The sequence below is a fragment of the Lepus europaeus genome, chromosome 19, assembly GCF_033115175.1.
Source record: "Lepus europaeus isolate LE1 chromosome 19, mLepTim1.pri, whole genome shotgun sequence".
In the NCBI taxonomy this organism is placed as follows: Eukaryota; Metazoa; Chordata; class Mammalia; order Lagomorpha; family Leporidae; genus Lepus; species Lepus europaeus.
This window is the reverse complement of record NC_084845.1, coordinates 67116503-67138056: the sequence shown is the minus strand read 5'-3', so window position 1 is coordinate 67138056 and position 21554 is coordinate 67116503. Positions and strand designations below refer to the sequence as shown.

General features: G+C 46.2%; 1 protein-coding gene and 1 long non-coding RNA gene across 4 annotated transcripts in view; one reads left to right on the top strand and one right to left on the bottom strand.

The window, feature by feature from the left end:
* The window catches only part of LOC133748380 (uncharacterized), a 347690-nt gene extending 347541 nt beyond the window's left edge, over positions 1 to 149 (bottom strand). The window contains exon 1 of the long non-coding RNA XR_009864452.1: positions 92 to 149. This is a non-coding gene — a long non-coding RNA (uncharacterized LOC133748380). The remainder of the gene's footprint in view (positions 1 to 91) is intronic.
* Positions 106 to 16973, top strand: MPHOSPH6 (M-phase phosphoprotein 6). Of its 3 annotated transcripts, none has more exons than XM_062177134.1 (5): positions 106 to 125; positions 3171 to 3283; positions 12231 to 12321; positions 15843 to 15937; positions 16314 to 16973. In XM_062177134.1, exons 2-5 carry the CDS (start codon positions 3174 to 3176, stop codon positions 16444 to 16446), a joined length of 429 nt encoding a protein of 142 aa, XP_062033118.1. In that variant the 5' UTR covers positions 106 to 125; positions 3171 to 3173; the 3' UTR covers positions 16447 to 16973. The 3 variants fall into 3 exon arrangements, with proteins under 3 accessions (XP_062033118.1, XP_062033116.1, XP_062033117.1); XM_062177132.1 differs by lacking the exon at positions 106 to 125 and adding an exon at positions 193 to 300; XM_062177133.1 differs by lacking the exon at positions 106 to 125 and adding an exon at positions 582 to 690.
* Positions 16974 to 21554: the final 4581 nt, after the last annotated feature.

Below are 21554 nucleotides of genomic sequence, written 5' to 3'. Positions count from 1 at the left end.
CGCACGGGCCCCTTCCGTTTCCGGTCTCTCAGGGGTCCGCCCACCGGGTACCGGCCGCTCGCGGCCCCGCGTCGCCGAACCGCCGCCTTACCAAGAGCTCCTCAGGCAGCAGAACCCTCCCTGAGGTACGGCGCCCAGCGCCCGGCCCGCGCCGGAGCACGAGGTTTAGGGGCGGGGCTACGCACGTTACGTACGACGACGCAGCACGCACGCGGTAGCACGCACGCGCGGCGCCCCGCTGGAGCCAGCATGGCGGCCGAGCGCAAGACCAAGTTGTCCAAGAACTTGCTGCGCATGAAGGTGCGGGGATGCTGGGGGAGCCGGGCTGGGCAGTAGGGGAACCCGGACCTCCAGACCCGTCCAGGGCGGGCGGCGGGCGCACGGAGAGCACCAGCGGGGTTCCCAGGGGGCCGCCGGCTGCTGGGGTCATTCATTCCCCTGGCGCCTGCTCCTGCGCTGGCGCCGGGAACTAAACTTGACCGGTTAGCCAGACTCGCTCGTGCAGCCCGCGGACGGGAGCCGGCACGTACGTAGGCAGGCCGTAGGCTGAGGGCAGGGTCGGGGAGCGCTGGCGCCTGGGGCCTCTGGCCGGAAGTGTGCGGGGCAGTGGGAGGCGCCGCGTCCTGAGCTGAGAGGAAAGCGAGGTCGGAAGTGCGAACGGCGAGGGAGAGGAGCGAGGCGTGTGCAGTGGTGAGAGCTGAGGGGGACTCGGGGTGCCAGGAGGGCCGGTGGCAACAAGCGGGGCTGCGGTCAGGGCACGGAGGGAGTTGTGGGCAGGATGAAGACTGGTTTTCCGTTTGTCTTGTGAGCCGTGGGAAGCTGTGGGGCGAAGCAGAACCCTAAGCTGTCAGCCTCTCAGGCTGCTTTGGTCCTGGGGAGAACACGTTGGTGGAGGAGAAGCCAGGCCAGGGGCGAACCTGGAGTCAGACCCGCTAGAAGCCCTGGGGAGCCGAGTAAGGGGTGAGGGCCGCAGTGGAGGTGGGGATGAGGTGAAAAAGGTGGGTTGTGTCACCCCGTTTAAAATCGGCTTTTGGATTTGAAACTAAAGTGGTTTTTATATTTGAAATGGAGTCAACCTAATTGTAATCTCATAGTGGAATAATTAAAAAGGCGGCAGTAGATAAAATGAACCCGGGAAGGACCACAGGGAAACAGCAAAGCCTGAAAAGAAAAAAAGAAAAAAAAAAAGAAAAAGAAAGAAGGAAAAAAAAAAAAAGCCTGAAAACTTCAATCATAGCAGCCTCCGCTATGTGCCAGATGGATTTTAAGTGTTTTGCATCTATCTGCTAGCTCATGTAATTTACATAGTAACTCTGAGGTGGCTACACCCATTATCTCTCTTGTACAGCTCAGGCAACCAAACAGCAGTAGGTAACTTCCCCGAAGTTACACAGTGACTGAGTACTCGCTAACAGGACTTGGACTTGGGCAGCCAGGTCCTGAACCCCTGCTCTTAATTACTACCCTGTGCTGCCTGTCACTACTTCTGGATGCAGACTGTTAGATGTCGTGCCTATATAGTGGTGGAATGTCCAGGAAAAACAAGGCATCAGTAATGGAGAGTAAACTGCTTGTGCAAGGTGCGACTGGAGTTCAGGTAGGATGTACCAGGATGAGTAGTGGATGGAGTCAAATTGTTGCATAACTTACAGCTCGTAAAGTTGTCTCGTACATGTGAGCAACATGTGAATCTTGACTGAATAGACTTTTCTTTTGGTTGGTGGTTTGTAATCTTCAATTTCAGAGAAATGGAGTGAATTGATTGAGCACGCATTGAAAAGATTTTAGTGTTTCATTTAGTTCTTGTAATAAGCCAAGTGAAGATGTGCTGATGAACTAGGGCTGTGTCGGAAGATCTGACTCTGCAGTTAACAAGAAAGAAATTAACTTAAAACAGTTACTACCCCCATCCAAGCAGAAGGGAAGAGGAAGACTTAACTGGATGTAGGAGCAGAGGAAAGGGCAAAAAAATTATCCACATTCTCTGTTTGGGGTTAGCAGCTTTGGTCATTGGTAAGAAAGAGATTGATAGGATAGCAGGAGACACTATACATGCTGATGGAATGAAATGTCCCATGTGAAGGCATTGAGCATCTGTGCCCTGGATATTATGGCTGGTGTAACTGTTCAGCTCGAGCCAAGTAGAGGGCAAGTATGAGAGCACTGACTCATTTGTTTCAACGTTCTTTAACTCTTTTGATTGGGTTAACAGAGGGAGGAGGGAGATCTTAATGGGAAGTGGAAAAAGAAGGATATGGGTGGAGAGTCACTAGTAGGACCCAGTGACTGTAGAAAGGATGCGTATTTGCAATTTTAACTCTTTTGGACTCTTAGGACAGGACTTGGTGAACTTTTTCTTTTTGTTTTGTTTCTTAAGATTTATTTATTTGAGAGGCAGAGAGAGAAAAGTCTTCCATCTGCTGGTTCCCCAAATGGCTGCAAAGCCAGGCGTCAGGAGCTTCTTCTGGGTCTCCCACACAGGTGCAGGGGCCTAAGGACTTGGGTCATCTTCTACTGCTTTCCCAGGCCACAGCAGAGAGCTGGACCAGAAGTGGAGCAGCCGAAACTCAAACTGGCACTTACATGGGATGCTGGCACTGCAGGTGGTGGCTTTATGCCCTGCTCCATAGCGCTGGCCCTGAACTTTGTCTGTGAAGGGTCAGATAGTAAATGTTTTTGGGCTTGTGAGCCAGGCCAAATGAGCATGGCTATGTTACAGGAAAACTTTGCTTGCAGCACGCATCCAGCCTGCTGTGGGCCCTCAGTTCTGAGTGGAGGCTAGATCACTGGCTTTGCCGTGTGTTCTGAGATGCTGGAGGGTTAGGAGAGTTTGGGAGAAGCTTGATTCATATTCACAGGGTGTTCTGTCATTTCCAGATCTACAGAATGTGTCTGTGTGTATCATAAAAAAACAGCTACTTGATCATAATGGGAGAGCAAAGGTCAGTTGGTCAGGATTGATGAGTTTGACCACCAAGGTGTGAGTGATAAAATGAGGCCTCTGCATTATGAAGAGAATGATCCAATAAAGATAATCTGGAAAAATAAGACATGTAGACTCATTTATACTCAGAGAACCTTTATTGAACCCTTGTTGTATACCAGGTCCAGCCTACCTAGCAGTTATACAAGGTAAGAGTGCTGACACTGATTCTGTTCTGCTTTGACAGTTCATGCAAAGGGGATTGGACTCGGAAACCAAGAAACAGCTCGAAGAGGAAGAGAAGAAAATCATTAGTGAAGAACACTGGTACTTGGATTTGCCAGAGCTGAAAGAGAAAGAGTAGGTTTATTTGGATATGTATTGATGATTCTTGGGACATTCAGAGGGAAATCCTTGTCATTGACTCATCACTCCTGTGACAGAAAGCCCATAGAATAGGTTCTCTTCAGTTTCTTGAGTCAGCCTTTTAAGTAGTTTTCTAAAAAAAAAAAAATTAAACTTACAAAAGTTCTAAGTGGTTTATAAGTTTTTACTGATCCCCTGCCATTATTTACAACATTATCCCCTTTTAAAAATACTGAATGGAGGAACATAGCCCTTAACTCTCTGATAACAGAAGACCTTTTTAAGTAGCTAGAATATTCTTTCTCCCATTAAATTCCAAAGGTTAGGTGTGTGCTTCAAACCGCCAGTGTTGTTTCAGTGAGAACTCCTCATTAGGCTGAACTTCTTAAAGCTGTTCGGAATGGTGTCTTCTTTTTCTAACTGTAAATACTTCTATTACCACTCAGCTAACAGTTTCTTAGGCTATTGAGCATGCCAGGAAGTAGGCTAAGCACATTTCATGGCTTGTTTACTGAGTGCTCATAGGAAACCTGCGAGCTGCCTCCCACTATGTCACACATTGTCTGCCAGAGGAAAGGAAGCTGAAGAGGGCATGACTTTATCCATCCCTCAGCTGCTAAGTGCTGAGGCTGGGATAACTCACTCAGCTGTTCCTTCCACCGCTAAACAGCGCTGGTGCCTGATAAACAGTTGGAAGGGGAGGAATGATGCATTCATCCATCCATTCATTCGAAAACTTAAGGAGCTTTCTGTCATTTCTCCTTGGTACTTAACTGGTGTGGAGAAACTATGGGGTTGTTTTACATCAGTTTTTGTCAGATCGCTGATGACGCTGCTGTTATCCTCATGCATGTTTGTCTTTTCTTTTTTTTTTTTTTTTTAAGATTTTATTGATTTATTTGAGAAGTAGAGTTACAGACAGTGAGAGGGAGAGACAGAGAGAAAGGTCTTCTGTCCGTTGGTTCACTCCCCAAATGGCCACAATGGCCTGAGCTGTGCTGATCGAAGCCAGGAGCTACTTCCCGGTCTCCCACACGGGTGCAGGGGCCCAAACACTTGGGCCATCTTCTGCTGCTTTCCCAGCCCACAGCAGAGAGCTGGATTGGAAGAGGAACAGCCAGGACTAAAACTGGTGCCCATATGGGATGCCGGCACCGCAGGCGGAGGATTAACCTACTGTGCCATGGCGCTGGCCTGTCTTTCCTTTCTGTAACTGGTTTTTGTTCTGTTACATTCCCTTCTTCATCGGGCCGACCTTCTCTGGGCCTTTTTGGGAAGACAGAAAATAGGTCCCTCCAGGAGGGATGGAAGGAAAGTGCCTGTTTTCCTCCACTTTCTGTTTGGAGGAAGCAGAATGTTGGCAAGGAGGAAGCAGAACCTGCCAGAGATAGGAGGTATTGAAGGTAAGGGAGGAGCAAGGAGCCATTACTAATAAGGAGCCATAATTTAATTTTGTGCCTGGACCAATCTCACAGCAAGTATTCCAGCTGTTTATTGAAGGGCAGGACTGTTTCTGACTTATCAGTATTTTCTATCCCGCAATACAGTATGTTCTTTCTAGAAAATGACCTTTAGATTCCTTTCCTGGAAAAGCAAATAGTAACTTCTTGCCAACACTCAGCATCCTGTTTATGTATAGGTGTGTATGTTAGCTCAGGATGTTGGCAGGAAAAGATAAGGAGAGCTTCACAGCCTAACAAGTTGTGGGCAGGTAGGAGCACCCCTAGGAACAGTGCAGTGCCTTGTGTCTTGGCTAGTGGAAGTAATTCCTCTCCAGCCCAGGAGGGAATGATTACTAAATCTGGAAACAGGCTGTGTGGAGAGAGCATCTTGCAAGAGTTACTACCTTCACTCAAGGGCACAGCCAGCCCCATGTAATTAATCCTGCAGGAAGGGAGTCAGGTACCTAGTGGCAAAGGAGTCACTCAATCTGCTACCTTCAAGTCACCCTCCCAGGACCTCCAGCACGGGGAGAGGGTGGGAGGTAGACCCGCAGGAGCAAATGGGTCCTCTGTCCTTAGTGAATGGATGTGTTCTTGTGTTTTACTCCCATGTAGAGACAGCAGAATGAATTAGGCTCCCTAGGCAGGCAGACCTGGGTTTGATGCCCTGTTCTGCCACTTGCTTTTCACCTTGAATGAGTTCTTTAACCTTTTTTCACTTTGGGGCATGATAATAGTATCTGTTACATACCTTATGGAAAGCAAATGAGATAATGTACATAAAGCAGTCACCACAATGCCAGGCGTAAAACACAATCAATGTTGGCGCTAATAGTCATGTATCACTAAACAGTGGGGATGCGTTCCAAGAAATAAATCATTAGACCATTTTGCAGTTTGAACATTATAGAGTATACTTACGAAGAGACTAAGAGATCCATGGTGTCACTGAGCAGTATAATCTTATGGGGTCAACATCTACATGTGTGCATCAGCTGAAACATTGTGTGGTACATGGCTGTGCTTCCGTATATGGAACTCACCCATTGCTTTTTGCTTATCTGAACTATTCCAAAGGGTTACTGCTATCTGTGTAATTAGAAACTTCATCTGTAGGATTATGTGTTCCCAAATCTAGAGGTTTCCTTATTTTTATTTGAGTGGCAGAGACAGAGACCTTCCATCTTCTACTGGTTCACTCAAAAGCCTATTACAGGCCAGGTAGGCGAGCCTGAAGTCAAGACCAGAATTCAGTTCAGGTCTCCCACATGAGTGGTAGGCGCTCAACTTCACTCCCTGCTACCTCCCAGAGTGCAAATTAGCAGAAGACTGGAGTCCTGAGCAGAGCCAGAGCTTACACCCAGGCACCCCAATCTGGGGATGTCGGGTGCAGCCTTCCCAATCAGTAGTGGTTGAACCAGTGGTCCAGACAGCTGCACCTAGAAGTTGCCTTTTAAAATATTAGCTGTATCAGACTGTAATTCAGTAATGACCACGGGGCTTATTCAGTGTTAACACTACCTAACAGGGAACAAATTTAAGTGGTGGCTGGGCTGTGGAAGGGAATGAGAGTTAAGCATCTTTGCCTCCACTTGGAACAGCTGACGGGATTTCCTAACTCTAAGAGCTTCTTGTAGTGGCCGCGACTTCAGGGCAGCCACAGTGCAGGGCCATGTCTCCCTCTCCCTGATCTGCCAACCCCACCTCCATGGAGGGGCCTCTCCTGAGCAGAACCCCCTGATAAACTTGTCCATGTACAACTGTCTCGGGATCTGTTTCCAGAGAATCCAATCTTTGTGTTCTGTACATGGCTTTTTTTTTTTTAAGCAATCAAAGACAGATTAATAAAGTTAAATTTTTACTACTTCATCAAGAACATTTTATGTGAGCTGCTTTTTTTTTTTTTTTTTTTTTTTTAATCTGTGAGAGCTTAGTGACAAAGAATAAGACTACAAATGCAATCTGGTATTACTACTGTTCTAATTTGTGTTGAGATTTAATTTATCCTTAGTTGACTTTGCACTCTGCACATGTCAACACAGTGGATTGGAAGTGGAGGAGCCGGAACTGGAACCGGCATTCATGGGATGCCAGCATAAGCTTAACTCGCTGTACCACAACTCAGGCCTCTCAATTGCTGTTTTGGTTTAGAGCTTAACCAAAGAATATTGTTCCATTTGCCTATTTATGGACATTGGGTTGTTCCTAGTGCTTGCCTGTTGTGGGTGAAGCTACTATAAACTTTCATATTCAATTTTTGTTTTATTTTGGGTTTTTTTGGTTCACACTTTCATTTCTCTTGAGTAAATGGTGCCTGCCAAGTAATGAGATGGGCATATATTTAAGTCTATGACCAGTTTCCAAAATGGTTGTAACACTGGACCCTTGCACTGCGGGAGCATGTACCATCTGGAAGTTTACAGTCCCATTTGGTGCTGTGTACCTTTTAAATTTTACCCGTTCTACTGGCATCTCATGGTTTTTGATTTGCATTTTCTGTCTACTTTTGTGAAGTACCTTTTCAAATGTTCTGGCCATTTTAAAAATTGAGAAAGTTTTTTCTTTACATTTTCTTTTTTCTTTCTTTTTTCTTTTCTTTTTTTTTTTTTTTTTTTTTTTTTTTTGACAGGCAGAGTGGATAGTGAGAGAGAGAGAGACAGAGAGAAAGGTATTCCTTTTTGCCATTGGTTCACCCTCTAATGGCCGCTGTGGCCAGCGCATCGCGCTGATCCGAAGCCAGGAGCCAGGTGCTTCTCCTGGTCTCCCATGCGGGTGCAGGGCCCAAGGACTTGGGCCATCCTCCACTGCCTTCCCGGGCCATAGCAGAGAGCTGGCCTGGAAGAGGGGCAACCGGGATAGAATCCGGCGCCTCAACCGGGACTAGAACCTGGTGTGCCGGCGCTGCAAGGCGGAGGATTAGCCTGTTAAGCCACGGCACCGGCCTTTTCTTTACATTTTCTAGTGTTGTACAGCACGTTATTTGTCTGCCCTTCTGTATCCGTGCCTCTATCAAGCCACTGTATTTTTTGTGCATTTCACAAATTAAGAACATCAATACATTTTATCCCTAAACACTTCAACATGCACATTATTAATCAAAATTCAATACTTACATAGGGCTTTCTTTTGGTTTTTGGGGGGGGATAAAAACATTTTTCTATATGTAGCATTTGTTTATATTCTGCATATAAGTCTTTTGCCAGATATATGTACTGTAAACTTTTTCTCTGAGTCAGTGACTTGAATATTTATTTTCTTATTGTTGTTTTTTTGATGGGTAGTGGTTTTTGTAGATTTCTTTCATTAATTTTTTGCCCTTCATGGTTGATTCTTTCTGATTCCTGCCTACTGAACTTTTGGCTATACCAAGGTTCTATTTTACCACTTAGGTAATTTTTTTTAAAAGATTTATTTATTTATTTATTTGAAAGAGTTACACACAGAGAAGGAGAGACACAGAGAGAGAGGTCTTCCATCCACTGGTTCACTCCCCAAATGGCTGCAACAGCCAGAGCTGTGCTGATCCAAAGCCAGGAGGCAAGAGCTGCTTTCAGGTCTCCCATGGGGATGCAGGGGCCCAAGCACGTGGGCCATCTTCCACTGCTTTCCTAGGCTACAGCAGAGAGCTGGATTGGAAAAGGAGCAGCTGAGACATAAATTGGTGCCCATAAATGTGCCACAGTGCCAGCCTGGAAAAATGTTTAATAATGAATTCAGGTTCTTTGATAGATACTGGACTATTATTTTTTCTCTAAAGATATTGTTTCTTATTTTTCAGAGTATCTACCCTTTTTTTGTAGTCTCCATATGTCCTGTTTCATGATTACGTTCATACTTTCATTTAAATTTTTTTTTTAAGATTTATCTATTTGTAAGTCAGTTACAGAGAAAGAGGGAGAGAAAGAGTTTCCATCTGCTGCTTCACTCCCCAAGTTCCCACAACAGAGCCGGGCTGAGCCAGGTTCTTCACCTGGTCTCCCATATGGGTGGCAGGAGCCCAGATACTTGGGCCATCTTCCACTGCTTTTCCCAGGCACATTAGCAGAGAGCAGGATAGGAAGTGGGGCATCCAAGACTCAAACTGGCACCCATATGGGATGCTGGTCTTACAGGTGGCGGTTTAACCCTCTGTGCCACAACTCTGGCCCCTTGTTTAAATTCTTGAGCATGTCTATAAAAGCCGCTGTAAAGTCCCTTCTGCTAATTCAAGCATTTGTCTTTCTTCTGTGTATGGGGTTGCATTTTCCTGCTTCCTTGCATGTCTAATTTTTTATTGTGTGCCACACAATATATGTGTTACATTGCTAGCTACCTGGGTTTTGTTGTCTTTCTGGATAGAGTATGAAATTTTGTTCCATCAAGCAGTTAATTTACACGCCAATCAGTTCTTGTTTTAGTTAGTGTGGGTTTTGTAGCTTTTCTTCTAGGCCTAAATTAGCTTACCTCCTGCGGTGTATCCTTGTGCTCAGTATTGCAGAACCTCAGGTGATCTCTCCTCTTTGGCCAGACTGAACTCATACACTTCCCTCCTCCGTGCAAGCCCTGGCATTTGTTACTTATACAGTTGCAGGATAAGTCTCTTTCCCAGGTAGGAGAGGCTGGAAAATAGTTCCTCTGCCCCTGAAATAATATCCAGGTCCTCATCTCTGTTAGGTTATGAGGCAAGGTCCTTTAGATGAGAGATTATCGTGGATTATCTGGATGGCCCCTCAGTGTAATCATGTGTTTTCTTAGAAGGCAGCCTGGAGGGATCTCTCTGCCCTGTTAAACACCCAGGGAAAGCATTATAGCCACAGAGGCAGATTGAGATGTTGCAGTCCACAGCCAGGGAGGGCTGGCTGCCACTAGAAGCTGGAAAAACAAGGGCTGAATTCCGGTCTGAAGTCTCTGGCAGATCCCATTCCTGCCAACATGTTCGTTTCGTGTATCCAGCCTCGGCCAGAACACCAGGAGGTGGTTCTCCCAGAAAACGTCTCTCAGTAGTCCTCTCCCCTGCTGCCGTGGACTCAGCCTGTACATACACAGCTTCGCGTTCCACCAGAGGGTCAAGGAGACCCCATATGGAAGTCCTGAATCCTTTTGTGTGACTCCCCTACTCTAGTATCCTGAACTGTATACCCCAGCCAGCCCTGTAGCCCAGCCTTCAGTTTGTCTCTGAGTTCAGCAGTGCTGAGCTCTCTTCCAGCTCCCCATCCCTGCTGCAAGGTCTGCAAATCACCTGAAGGCACAAAAGCTGTGCATTCATGGGGCTCACTTCATGGTACTTTCTTCTCAGCCCTCTGCTTTAATGTGTTCATTGTCTGAAAATTACTAGTTCTTCGTTTCCCCTGTTCTATAGTTGAATATAGAAAGGAAGAGCTCATTCAGTTCCAGTGCCCCCTTCTGGGCAGCAATGGAATAACCTGCTTTATCTTCATCCGTTGGATGGTATGTTATTTACTATGTATCACTCTCTAGACTGTAGTGTTGCAAGGAAGCTGGTGAGATGAGTCTAGGTTGGTGTCTGATGTCCATGACAGTTTATGAAACCAGATACAACTCAAATGAAGTTTTGTTTGAGTAGAAAACAGAGATACTCCCCACAAAGGGGAGAGGCTGGTAATAAAGAAACCACACTGCTGAGGTCTTGTGCTCTAGGGGTATTTGTATGTCTCTAACATTTGTATGTCTCCAGGGGCCAGCACTGTGGCACAGTGGATTAAAACCCTGGCTGCAAGTGCCGGCATTCCATATGGGCACCAGTTCTGGTCCCAGCTGCTCCTCTTCTGATCTAGCTCTCTGCTATGGCCTGGGAAAGCAGTAGAAGATGGCCCAAGGCCTTGGGCCCTGCACCCACGTGAGAGACCCAGAAGAAGCTCCTGGCTCCTGACTTCAGATCTGCTCAGCTCCAACTGTTGTGGCCATCTGGGGAGTGAACCAGCGGATGGAAGACCTCTCTCTCTGTCTCTACCTCTCTCTGAAACTCTGTCCTTCAAATAAATAAAATAAATCTTTTAAAAAAAATGTATTCAGCCGGCGCCGTGGCTCAATAGGCTAATCCTCCACCTTGCCATGCCGGCACACCGGGTTCTAGTCCCAGTCGGGGCACACACGGATTCTGTCCCGGTTGCCCCTCTTCCAGGCCAGCTCTCTGCTGTGGCCCGGGAGTGCAGTGGAGGATGGCCCAAGTCCTTGGGCCCTGCACCCCATGGGAGACCAGGAGAAGCACCTGGCTCCTGCCTTCGGATCAGCACGGTGCACCAGCCGCAGCGCGGCGGCCATTGGAGGGTGAACCAACGGCAAAAAGGAAGACCTTTCTCTCTGTCTCTCCCTCTCACTGTCCACTCTGCCTGTCACCAAAAAAAAAAAAAGTCCAAAGAGCAAATGTAGTGGTTATGCATTAGCTATTGTGAGGGCAGAGGCAGTCTTAATGGAACCTTTTCTAACTTGTTTTTGTCAAAACCTAATCTTGTTGTCCATTGGCAAATACCTGTTAAAACCAGCTTCCATTCTGTTTTGTTCAGTGTGTACGTGCTGGTAAGGAGCTATAGGATGGAATTAGCTTGGCCTGCTTCTAATATCAGGCTCCCTCAGTATTCTCCACAAGAATAGAGACTCCTTTCTGTCTGGCTGCTTCCTCAGCTTCTAGAACAGGGCCTGTACACCGTTGGGTTTAGAAGTGTTTGTTGACCGAGTAAATGTTGGTAAGAAACAGAAACTGCTCCCCACAAAGAGGGACGTGAAGGCCAGGTGTGTGCTCCCAGGTATACTCTGGAGCTTGTAGCTGTGCTGTAGATAGATCGGCTTACCTCAAATGGGAGGGCGTGAACTGGGGTCATGAGTTTACTTTTGGTTCAGCCACCTGCCCCTTTTCCACTGTGCTCCTCCAGCTTTCCCATTATTCTTAGAATCGATTCCTTTTCTGCTAAAGTCAGTCAGGGTCAGTCTGTGGGTATGTACTCTGCCAAACGCAATCTGGTAAGGCTGCCCAGGCCTGATTTCCCACTGCTACTCTTGGGTGCTGTTTAGAACTTGGGGGCGCCGGGGTAAATGTCAAAGAGATTTTGCTTTGACTTTAGAAAATGCAAGTTAATTATAAATACTGTAGGTCTTTCCATTGTGTAGATATTTATGAATCTTAAAGTGAAGGGATGGGGAGAGGGAGCGGGAAAGGGGAGGGTTGCGGGTGGGAGGGAAGTTATGGGAGGGGGAAAGCCATTGTAACCCATAAGCTGTACTTTGGAAATTTATATTCATTAAATAAAAGTTTAATAAATGAAAAAAAAAAAATAAATGTAGAAGACGGTGTGCTTCCCTACTGCATCTCTCCTCTCCTGTTGCCTTTGCAGACCAAACTGACCAGCTTTTACTTTTAACCCTAGTCTAGAAATCTTCCTATATTCTCACTTGTTTCTACTGAGAAACATAAGATTGATTTCTCATTCAAAGTCTTGACTTTTATTTGCTGTGCTTTGTTATAAGTTGACATGCTGTTAATGAAGGTCTATTTTTCTGTTTAGGAGTTTGATAATAGAAGAGCAGAGTTTCTTGTTGTGTGAAGATCTTCTCTATGGAAGAATGTCATTCAGAGGATTTAATCCTGAGGTTGAGGTATTAAATATAATTGCTTCAAATTTAAAATTTTTCCAGTTGAGTTTATTCTACTAATAATTGGGCTAAGATTTTTTTCCCACCAGGTGCCGTTTCTTCTCATTATATAGAAAATGACAATTCTTGAAATATTGCCATAGCAATTTAAAGAAATTGCAGGCATTGCAGTCTAGTTTTATGATAGAATTGAGTAGATAATTTAATATGGCAGTATATAGTCCCTAACGGTGCCACTGACTCAGAATTTCAACTGGAGTCTTTTACAGGAATGTTGAGATTTTATTCATATGAAGCTATTACAAAAAGTTATTCTCTGGCATCTATAAATGTAGCTTTTCTAATGGAAAAATGTTACTTAAAAATCATATAATTTGACTTTTTATTGGACAAGTTTTAATCCAAGCTCATAAATAGATTTTTAAATGAATCTTTTGGAAAGTTGGTATGATAATTGAATCTTCATTTTGTAGCTGAGCTGTTCATTTGAGTTTTCTTTTTCTAAGTTTGTAGAAAAGCAGACCTTTATTTCACAAATATTTATTGGGACTCTGCCTCAAATATTAAACACTGTCCTATCAGGTGTTTGACCAACCAAATAGACATTTGTAGTATAAATTTTTGGTTTTGTAAACATGACTTGAAGCCAGTATTTCTCGCCCTTGGCAGTGTTGACATTTGGAACAGATCGTCATTGGTGGTGTGACTGCCCTTAGCCTTGCAATGTGATTGACAGTTTCCTCCACTCACTAAATGCCAGTAGAGAACCCATACCCCCTGCAACCCAGGGTGGAAACCAAAAATGTGTCCAGACATTGTCAGAGATCCCTGTTGGGCAGAATCATTCTTATGTAAGATCTTCTGGGCTGGCGCCGCAGCTCAATAGGCTAACCCTCCGCCTTGCAGCGCCGGCACACCGAGTTCTAGTCCCAGTCGGGGCACTGGATTCTGTCCTGGTTGCCCCTCTTCCAGGCCAGCTCTCTGCTGTGGCCAGGGAGTGCAGTGGAGGATGGCCCAAGTCCTTGGGCCCTGCACCCCATGGGAGACCAGGAGAAGCACCTGGCTCCTGCCTTCGGATCAGCGCGATGCGCCGGCTGCAGCGCGCTGGCCGCGGCGGCCGTTGAAGGGTGAACCAATGGCAAAAGGAAGACCTTTCTCTCTGTCTCTCTCTCTCACTGTCCACTCTGCCTATCAAAAATAAAAAAAATAAATAAAAAGATCTTCTAGGATGCCTCTAGAGAGCCACCGTTAATGAGGTTAATTCTAGAATTGATTTAAAGATTATAGCTTTGGCTTCCTTTTTCCTTTTTGTGGGGAGGGGATGAGTGGGTAGGCCAGGACAATATGTGATAATGAAAGTATGTTATATATACTTTATACAAAGTCAATACTATGTACATTTGTTTTTATTTATTTATAGATTTATTTATTTACTTGAAAGGCAAAGAATGAAATCTTCCATGTACTGGTTCACTCCCCAGATGGTCCCCAGTCTGGCCCAGTTGAAAGCCAGGAGCCAGCAACTCCAACCTGGTCTCTCACATGGATGACAGGAGCACAAATACTTGGGCCATCTACTGCTGTCTTCCCAGGCGCATTAGCAAGATCTAAAACAACAGCCAGAACATGAACTAGCACTTTGGTATGGGATGCCAGATATAAGCAGTGGCTTGTCACCACAGTGCTAGCTCACAGGTTTGTTTTTAATGTATGCTCTGTTACTAGTCAGCTTCCCATCACTATAACTAAATGTATGATACAGGCTTCTTAGGAAGGAAGGAGGTTTATTTGATTCGTGATTATGGAGCTTTACAATCCAAGCTTGGACTGCCATGGCAGTGGTAGAACGCACACAGAGGGGCCTAGCGTTGTGGCATAGCAGGTAAAACCACTGCCTACAGCACCAGCATCACATATGGGCACCTGTTCAAATCCTGGCAGAGCCACTTCTGATCCAGCTCCTTGCTAATGGCCTGAGAAAGCATTGCAGGATGACCCAAGTGCTTGGGTCCCTGCTACCCATGTGGGACACCAGGAAGAAGCTCCTGACTCCTGGCTCCTGATTTCAGGCTAGTCCAGCCCTGGCTGTTACGGCCATCTGGGAAATGAACCAGCGGATGGAAGGAAGCCGAGAATACCACTGGGCCTGATTCAGAATTGGGACTTCTGTAATAACCAACTCTGCCCGCAAAAGCTGCTGTCCAGTGACCTGAGGACTTCGCATGGACCCTTCTATGAAACAGCATAACTGGATCAAGTTTGCACCTTCCCATGCCCCTGTGGTTTAAATTCTTATATGGGTTTGGGAGCCAAACTACAGCACCTTTCCCTGCTTTAAGCTTTAGGTTAGGCGGTAGAGTAAAAAGGGAAAACATGAGTGTGCAGTGTCCACAGAAGAGGATTAAGAATGGGCAGGGCAGGTACTTCAGTGTATGCCTGGTTCAGGGGAGAAGAGAGGCAGCGTGGAGCTCAGAACCTGATGTGGGAGGTTACTAGAAAATGGCCCTTCCTAGTGAATTCTGAAACCCTGAATACATTCTTTTTTTTTTTTTTTTTGACAGGCAGAGTGGACAGTGAGAGGGAGAGACAGAGAGAAAGGTCTTCCTTTGCCGTTGGTTCACCCTCCAATGGCCGCCGCGGCCACCGCGCTGCAGCCAGCGCACCGTGCTGATCCGAAGCCAGGAGCCAGGTGCTTATCCTGGTCTCCCATGGGGTGTAGGGCCCAAGCACTTGGGCCATCCTCCACTGCACTCCCTGGCCATAGCAGAGAGCTGGCCTGGAAGAGGGGCAACCGGGACAGAATCCAGCGCCCCGACCGGGACTAGAACCCGGTGTGCCGGCGCTGCAAGGCGGAGGATTAGCCTGTTGAGCCACGGTGCTGGCCATTCTATTTTCAGTCCAGTAAACACTGGGAAAACTACATGAGTCTGGTTTCTCATCTGCCTTCCTTTCTCATCCTTCCCTTGCTATAAAGAAGGTATGACACGTTATAAAAAGACAGATTTTTGACAGGGAGAGTGGACAGTGAGAGAGAGACAGAGAGAAATGTCTTCCTTTCCGTTGGTTCAACCCCCAATGGCTGCTGCGGCCAGCGCACCGCACTGATCCGAAGCCAGGAGCCAGGTGCTTCTCCCGGTCTCCCATGCAGGTACAGGGCCCGAGGACTTGGGCCATCCTCCACTGCACTCCCGGGCCACAGCAGAGAGCTGGACAGGAAGAGGAGCGACCAGGACAGAATCCGGCACCCCGACCGGAACTAGAACCCGGTGTGCTGGCGCCACAGGCGGAGGATTAGCCTGTTGAACCGCGGTGCCGGCCAAGATTTGTGTTCTAAAACAGTTTAAATTCATTGAGACCAAGTCTTGCCGTGTTTCTGATTCAGGGCGGAGCTCTGCCGGCACATCACTGTGTAAAGTATTTCAAACTGTGACCAGTCCCCCATGTTCTGTGTCCTTAGTTTCTGACACCAGCTCCTTTGCCAAGCCTTTTCTAGCAGTGATGGACAGCAATGGCGTATTTTTCAGAAATTAATGCTTCAGATGAATGGTAAGAAGAAAGCAGAGGAGGTTGAAGAGGAAACAGTGGAGCTTGATGTGTCGGATGAAGAAATGGCTAGAAGGTAATAGTTACCCTGGGCTAGCTTTGTAACCTGAGCCTGGCCTTCACCGACTCCACGTGCACGCCTTAGTCAGAGTCTCCCCTAGTTTCACACGCGTGCTCAGTGGGAAGATAGCTGATTCACTCCCATCGCGAGCTGGCAGTTGAGGGCTTGTTTCCAGTGCTACTTCCCATTCATATTTGAAATAGGCATCTCATTTTATTTAGGATATTGCAAAACAGAAACAACAAGTATATACTTGTTTCAGAGAGATTCATGATTCAGAGAGATCAGATGGTTTCTTCTAATCTTTTTATTTTTCTTTTATTGGATTTGGTTTGATATTCTTGACAAGGCCTACTGAAAGTTAAACTTGTGCTGTGCATTACCTTAACAGATATGAGACTTTGGTGGGGACAATTGGAAAAAAGTTTGCCAAGAAGAGAGACCGTGCCAATTATGAAGAAGATGAGAATGGAGACATGCAGCCCATCAAAGCAAAGAAGATGTTCCTAAAGCCCCGAGATTGAAGTGGACACCCCCGGTTACAGCGCAGGGAGCAGCTCGTGTTGGAGCTCATCCTGGTGGCATCTCTGACGTGGTTAATACTGTGGTGTTTATTCATGAAGAGATAAGTCCAGGTTTTGAAAACATGCTGTTTTTAGAACAGATGTGTGGTGGATGTTATACATCCTTTGCTTGGTGGTGGTCTTCAGGAGTGGGTCCCCAGCCCTCAACCTCGCAGTGTCCATAGGTACAAGCTTGCTTCCTAGAGGTTTTTTTTAACCTCCAATTTTTTATCATGCAGCTCTCTAGTCACTGACCTTGAACTGATTTCATAGGAATTACTGGCCGTGTTTACATTTTACTTTCTGTTATTAATCAAGTCAAGCCAGTTCATATATACATTTTGGAATCAGCTTATTATCTGTAAATTCATCCAAAACAAACACACTGCTCCGTCCTGAGAAATTTGCATATGCCAGGTCATTGTCAGTTTATGGTATAAAGGTTTTTTGTTTAAAGAATTTAATTGTGAAAATTGTTGCATAATAAACACCTGTTTTCACATTTTTTGTTTTCTTTCATAGAATAATTTTAGCCTGATTGAGTTATGTAACTGAAGTCCAAATAGTGACTTTATAAAGTTAGATGTTAATTTAGAATATTGTGATACAGTGGGTTGAACCATAAGAACTTGTCTTTTATGGGTCAAAACAATATTAATTTCCTAAGAAATAGCCGAATAGAATTTACCACTGAGCAGACCATCCTCTGACCTGAACCCTGCTCTACATGTCACATGCAGAAGCCCGTGGAATTGAGTATACGTATGTGGAACTGTCTGTCTGGATATGGATGGGAATCCTGAAATCACTAGACTTTGGCCCCAGCAGATGAGATGTGTGTCAATTTTCTGCTTCATTCTCTGCAAACTTAGGTTGTGCTTTTAGCCCTCTGGCAAGTTATGGAAAAACTTATGTATTTGAAGTTAATCTGACTCTTACTCTGAGAGTGATAGCAGTACACCTTGCACCCTCACTGTCCTGGAACAGAAGCTGGAAGCTTTTGCCGTGCCTTCCTGACACCACAAATTCGTGGCCTGTTTGAAGTCATGTGCACCTTCGTGTTCTGCCCAGCATTTCTTCTGAGTGCTGAACGCATTTGCCTCTGGATTTCACTAATCAGACACACACACACACACCCAGGGGATAATAGAAAGGTGAACTGGTCCACTGAAGACACTTAGAGCTCCAGACATGTGACAGTAATTTATGTTTTAAACAAGTGACCACTCTATAGGGCCGGTGCTCTCGGTCAAAATGCATGGTCCGTAATCAAGCAGAGGTGGAGAGAGTAGCTCCTCTCACTGTAGACACAAAGTGAATGCATGCTGATGATTTGCTTCCTACCTGCCTTGGAGGGTACCCAGGTGACAAGGGCTTCCACCCAGGGACCTGACAATGGTCCCATTAAGATAGCAGTTGAGAATGTGTTCTTTTACCACCAAGCCAGCAGGTAAAGGAGCTTTGTGTCTCAGCTGTGCGAGTAATCCTGGCCACCAAGGGACATTTGTGTTGTTCCCATACAGTGGATAAAGAACAGTGACTTTAACCCTGGGTTTTCCAAGGTAGTTTTAGCACTTCCATATCCAATTAGAAAATTTGAGTGAAGAACTACAACCTCAAGGAAGGGGATGGTTTGAGACCCTTTAGGCAGTACAGTTTTAGGATACTCTAGCAGATACAAACCTTGAAGACCAGGTCCTAGCTGAGGGAAGAACTGAATTTCTTGGCTAGTGCCTCCTGACCGACAGCTCAGAAATAAGCGCACCAGCAGTGCCTGTTTCCTTCCTTGTGTGGATGTCTACTGATTTCTCATACCACTTCTGCTTGCTTTTTGTATGGAGATAACTTTACTATTTAGTCTTTCTTTTTAAGATAGATTTCACTTACTTGCATGGCAATGTGACAGAAAGGGAGAGAGATTTTCCATCTACTGGTTCACTCCAGCTGGCCACAGCTGTCAGAAGCAGGCCAGGCCAAAACCAGGAGCCTGGTTTTTTGTGTTTTTTGTTTTGTTTTGTTTTTTATTTATTTATTTATTTTTTGACAGGCAGAGTGGACAGTGAGAGAGAGAGAGACAGAGAGAAAGGTCTTCCTTTGCCGTTGGTTCACCCTCCAGTGGCTGCCGCGGTTGGCGCGCTGCGGCCAGCGCACTGCGCTGATCCGATGGCAGGAGCCAGGTGCTTCTCCTGGTCTCCCATGGGGTGCAGGGCCCAAGCACTTGGGCCATCCTCCACTGCACTCCCTGGCCACAGCAGAGAGCTGGCCTGGAAGAGGGGCAACCGGGACAGAATCCGGTGCCCCGACCGGGACTAGAACCCCATGTGCCGGCGCCACAAGGCAGAGGATTAGCCTAGTGAGCCGTGGCGCTGGCTGCAGTCTCAACTCTTGACGCTGGGCAAGGACTTAGGAGACCTTGTTCCTCCTATGTTTACTGGTTCTTTATGGGATCTGCCAGTGGAAGCCCAGAGGCTGATGCTAAGCCATAGGAGGAGGGCTGTTCCTTTGTTACCCTAAAAGCACCACACCCCAGCAGAGGCTGGTGACCCAGTGACAGTTTTTTACCAGTTTACGTTTTTCCCATCACCACTGAAACAGCTTCTCAGACATCCCCAGCACCAAGCACCCAGTGCCCCCTCCGCAGACGTGTGTCCCCTCCTCCCCCCAACTCAGGGACACTGCAGCTTGTTGTCACAGCTCGGAATGTGACATTCTCTGTCCAGACTTCTGAAACAACGGCCTAGCCTCTTCTCAGGGTGACAGCTTCCTGTGTGATGCCTTCAACTTTTTAATGTGTGCTCTGTGAAGATAGAGGTTCCTGTCCTTGCCTGCCAGAACACTTCCATGTCCCCACACTGAGAGAGCAGATTTGCCACGTGAGTTGAAAACAGCAGCCTTGGAGTCTGGTGTGACCTGCCCACTCCCTACAGGAACATCTTCCATTAACAATTTATTAACATTGTTTTGTGGCTCTGTAACTTCCTGTAGGACTTAAAGTTAGGCTGCTCACTACACAGTAGCTTTTCTTTTTAATTTTAATTACTGAAAATGCCATTTGCCCGTAACTGTACCCTCTTAAGCTCTTTTGGACAAAGGAATTATTTACACAAAGAAGACACCACTTTTCAAACCAAAACCCAGTTTTACTTCCAATATAACTTTCTTGTTCCTTGTTTTCTGGATTGCCCTGTTTACGTTTTCCCTGGGGCACATGGGGGAGTTACATACTGACTTTTGGGATTCTTGTAAATAAGAGGTCCTGGACTTGCTGTACAGAGCACACTGTTCTGAAGGCATGTTTCTTCTGGATGGGCTCCCTTGCTAGTATCTCTCCCATCAGCATTGTCTGGATGGGTGCAAACCGTGCCTGCCGCGAGCAACAGAGATGACCCTACGCTGTTGTAAAACTGCAGCAGAATCAAATAAGACTATTAGGTAATGACTGATGCCAATCTGCTAGAAGTTGGCAGGTTCTCACCACTCCCTCCCACCTCTTGGATCACTGTCACTCATGTATATTTTTTCACCTGTAGCACTTGAGTCAAATAGACTCTATTTGAACATGCACTTCTCTGCTCCCACCTTAGAGTTTTGTCTGACCACATTGAAACAGCCACAAGTCAAACATGACCACAGCATAGGAACAAGTCTACAACTCTTAAGACCTTGACCAACAAGTTCCAGGGTGCTTTTTTGTGAAGGAATACATAACCAAAACACCAAACTGAAGTTGTCTGCCAGTCTACAGGGTGTAAGGTATAGTCTTCATTTGCATGTCTCTTGATTACTGACTTTCAGAAGCTTTTTATGATCCCCTACAAATGTATTCCCACATACCTCGCCCTGTGAATTGCATGACATGGTGGAAGGCAAGGTGTTGGGGGGGGAGAGGGGAATGTGGGCTTTCTCTGAATCCTTAAGATAAATCTGCACTTTAAGACAAACTACAGTGCACGTGTTGCTAGAGAGAAATTTCAAGGGAAGAAAATAATTCCACACATTTGTTTGTGGGCTAGTTGACCCAACGTTGTGTGAGTCAGGGGTGCTCGTAGCTGACTGCAGGAGAGGAACTCTGTAATGGAGCATGGCTTCAGTCCCCTTGATTCTGGGAAGGTTGGCTGAGGTTTTTGAGGAGTGACGAGTCATGATGATGCTCTGTCATCTCCAGCAAAAATGGCAGGAGCAGATGAGGGCTCCCACAAAAATCAAACAGGAAATCCTGGATCAGAAGTCTTGCTGGTGAAAGAGTGAAGTTGCAGAGTCCCCTGGGGTATAAGGCTAGGGTGGCAGGGAGTTTGGAAAGTCTCCAGCACTCACTGGCAGCCAGTCGTTTTCAGATCAGAAATGGTGTGACAGTCAGATGGGCTAATAGGCAATTAGGGTGGTCCCAGCTGGAATGAGGGAAAGGGGAGTCCTAAGAGAGTGCAAAATGCTTGCTTCCCCCAAAAGTTGAGACTAGCAGGGGAGTAGTGGTTCCACTCTGAGTTCTCAGTTTACTGTTAAAATTGAAAGAAGTCATGGTTCCCACCCTTCTGTTGGGTTTTTGTTTCTGTTTTTTGTTTTTTGTCTTATCCTGAGCAAACTAGACAGGACAGACAAGATTACAAATCCAACATTTTGAAGGATTTTGTTCCTGCCCTCTAACTGATTGGTAGCTGCTGTTCTGGGTGTTTTTTGTTTTTTTGTTTTTTTCCCAAAAAGTATGCTTAAAATACTGGACCCTTAGGACCAGCACTGTGGTAAAGCAGCTACCTGCAGTGCCAGTGTCCTATATGGTTCAAGTCCCAGCTGCTCAACTTCTGATCCAGCTCCCTGCTAATGCGCCTGGGAAAGCAAGTGAAGATAGCCTAAGTGCTTGGGCTCCTACATCCATGTGGGAGACCTGGAAGAAGCTCCTGGCTCCTGGCTTCAGATCAACCTAGCTCTGGCCGTTGCAGCCATTTGGGGAGTGAACTAACAGATGAAAGATATTCCTCTCTCTCTCTCCCTCTCCCTCTCCCTCTCCCTCTCCCTCTCCCTCTTTCTCTCTCTCTAACTCTGCCTTTCAAATAAATCTTTAAAAAAAAAAAATT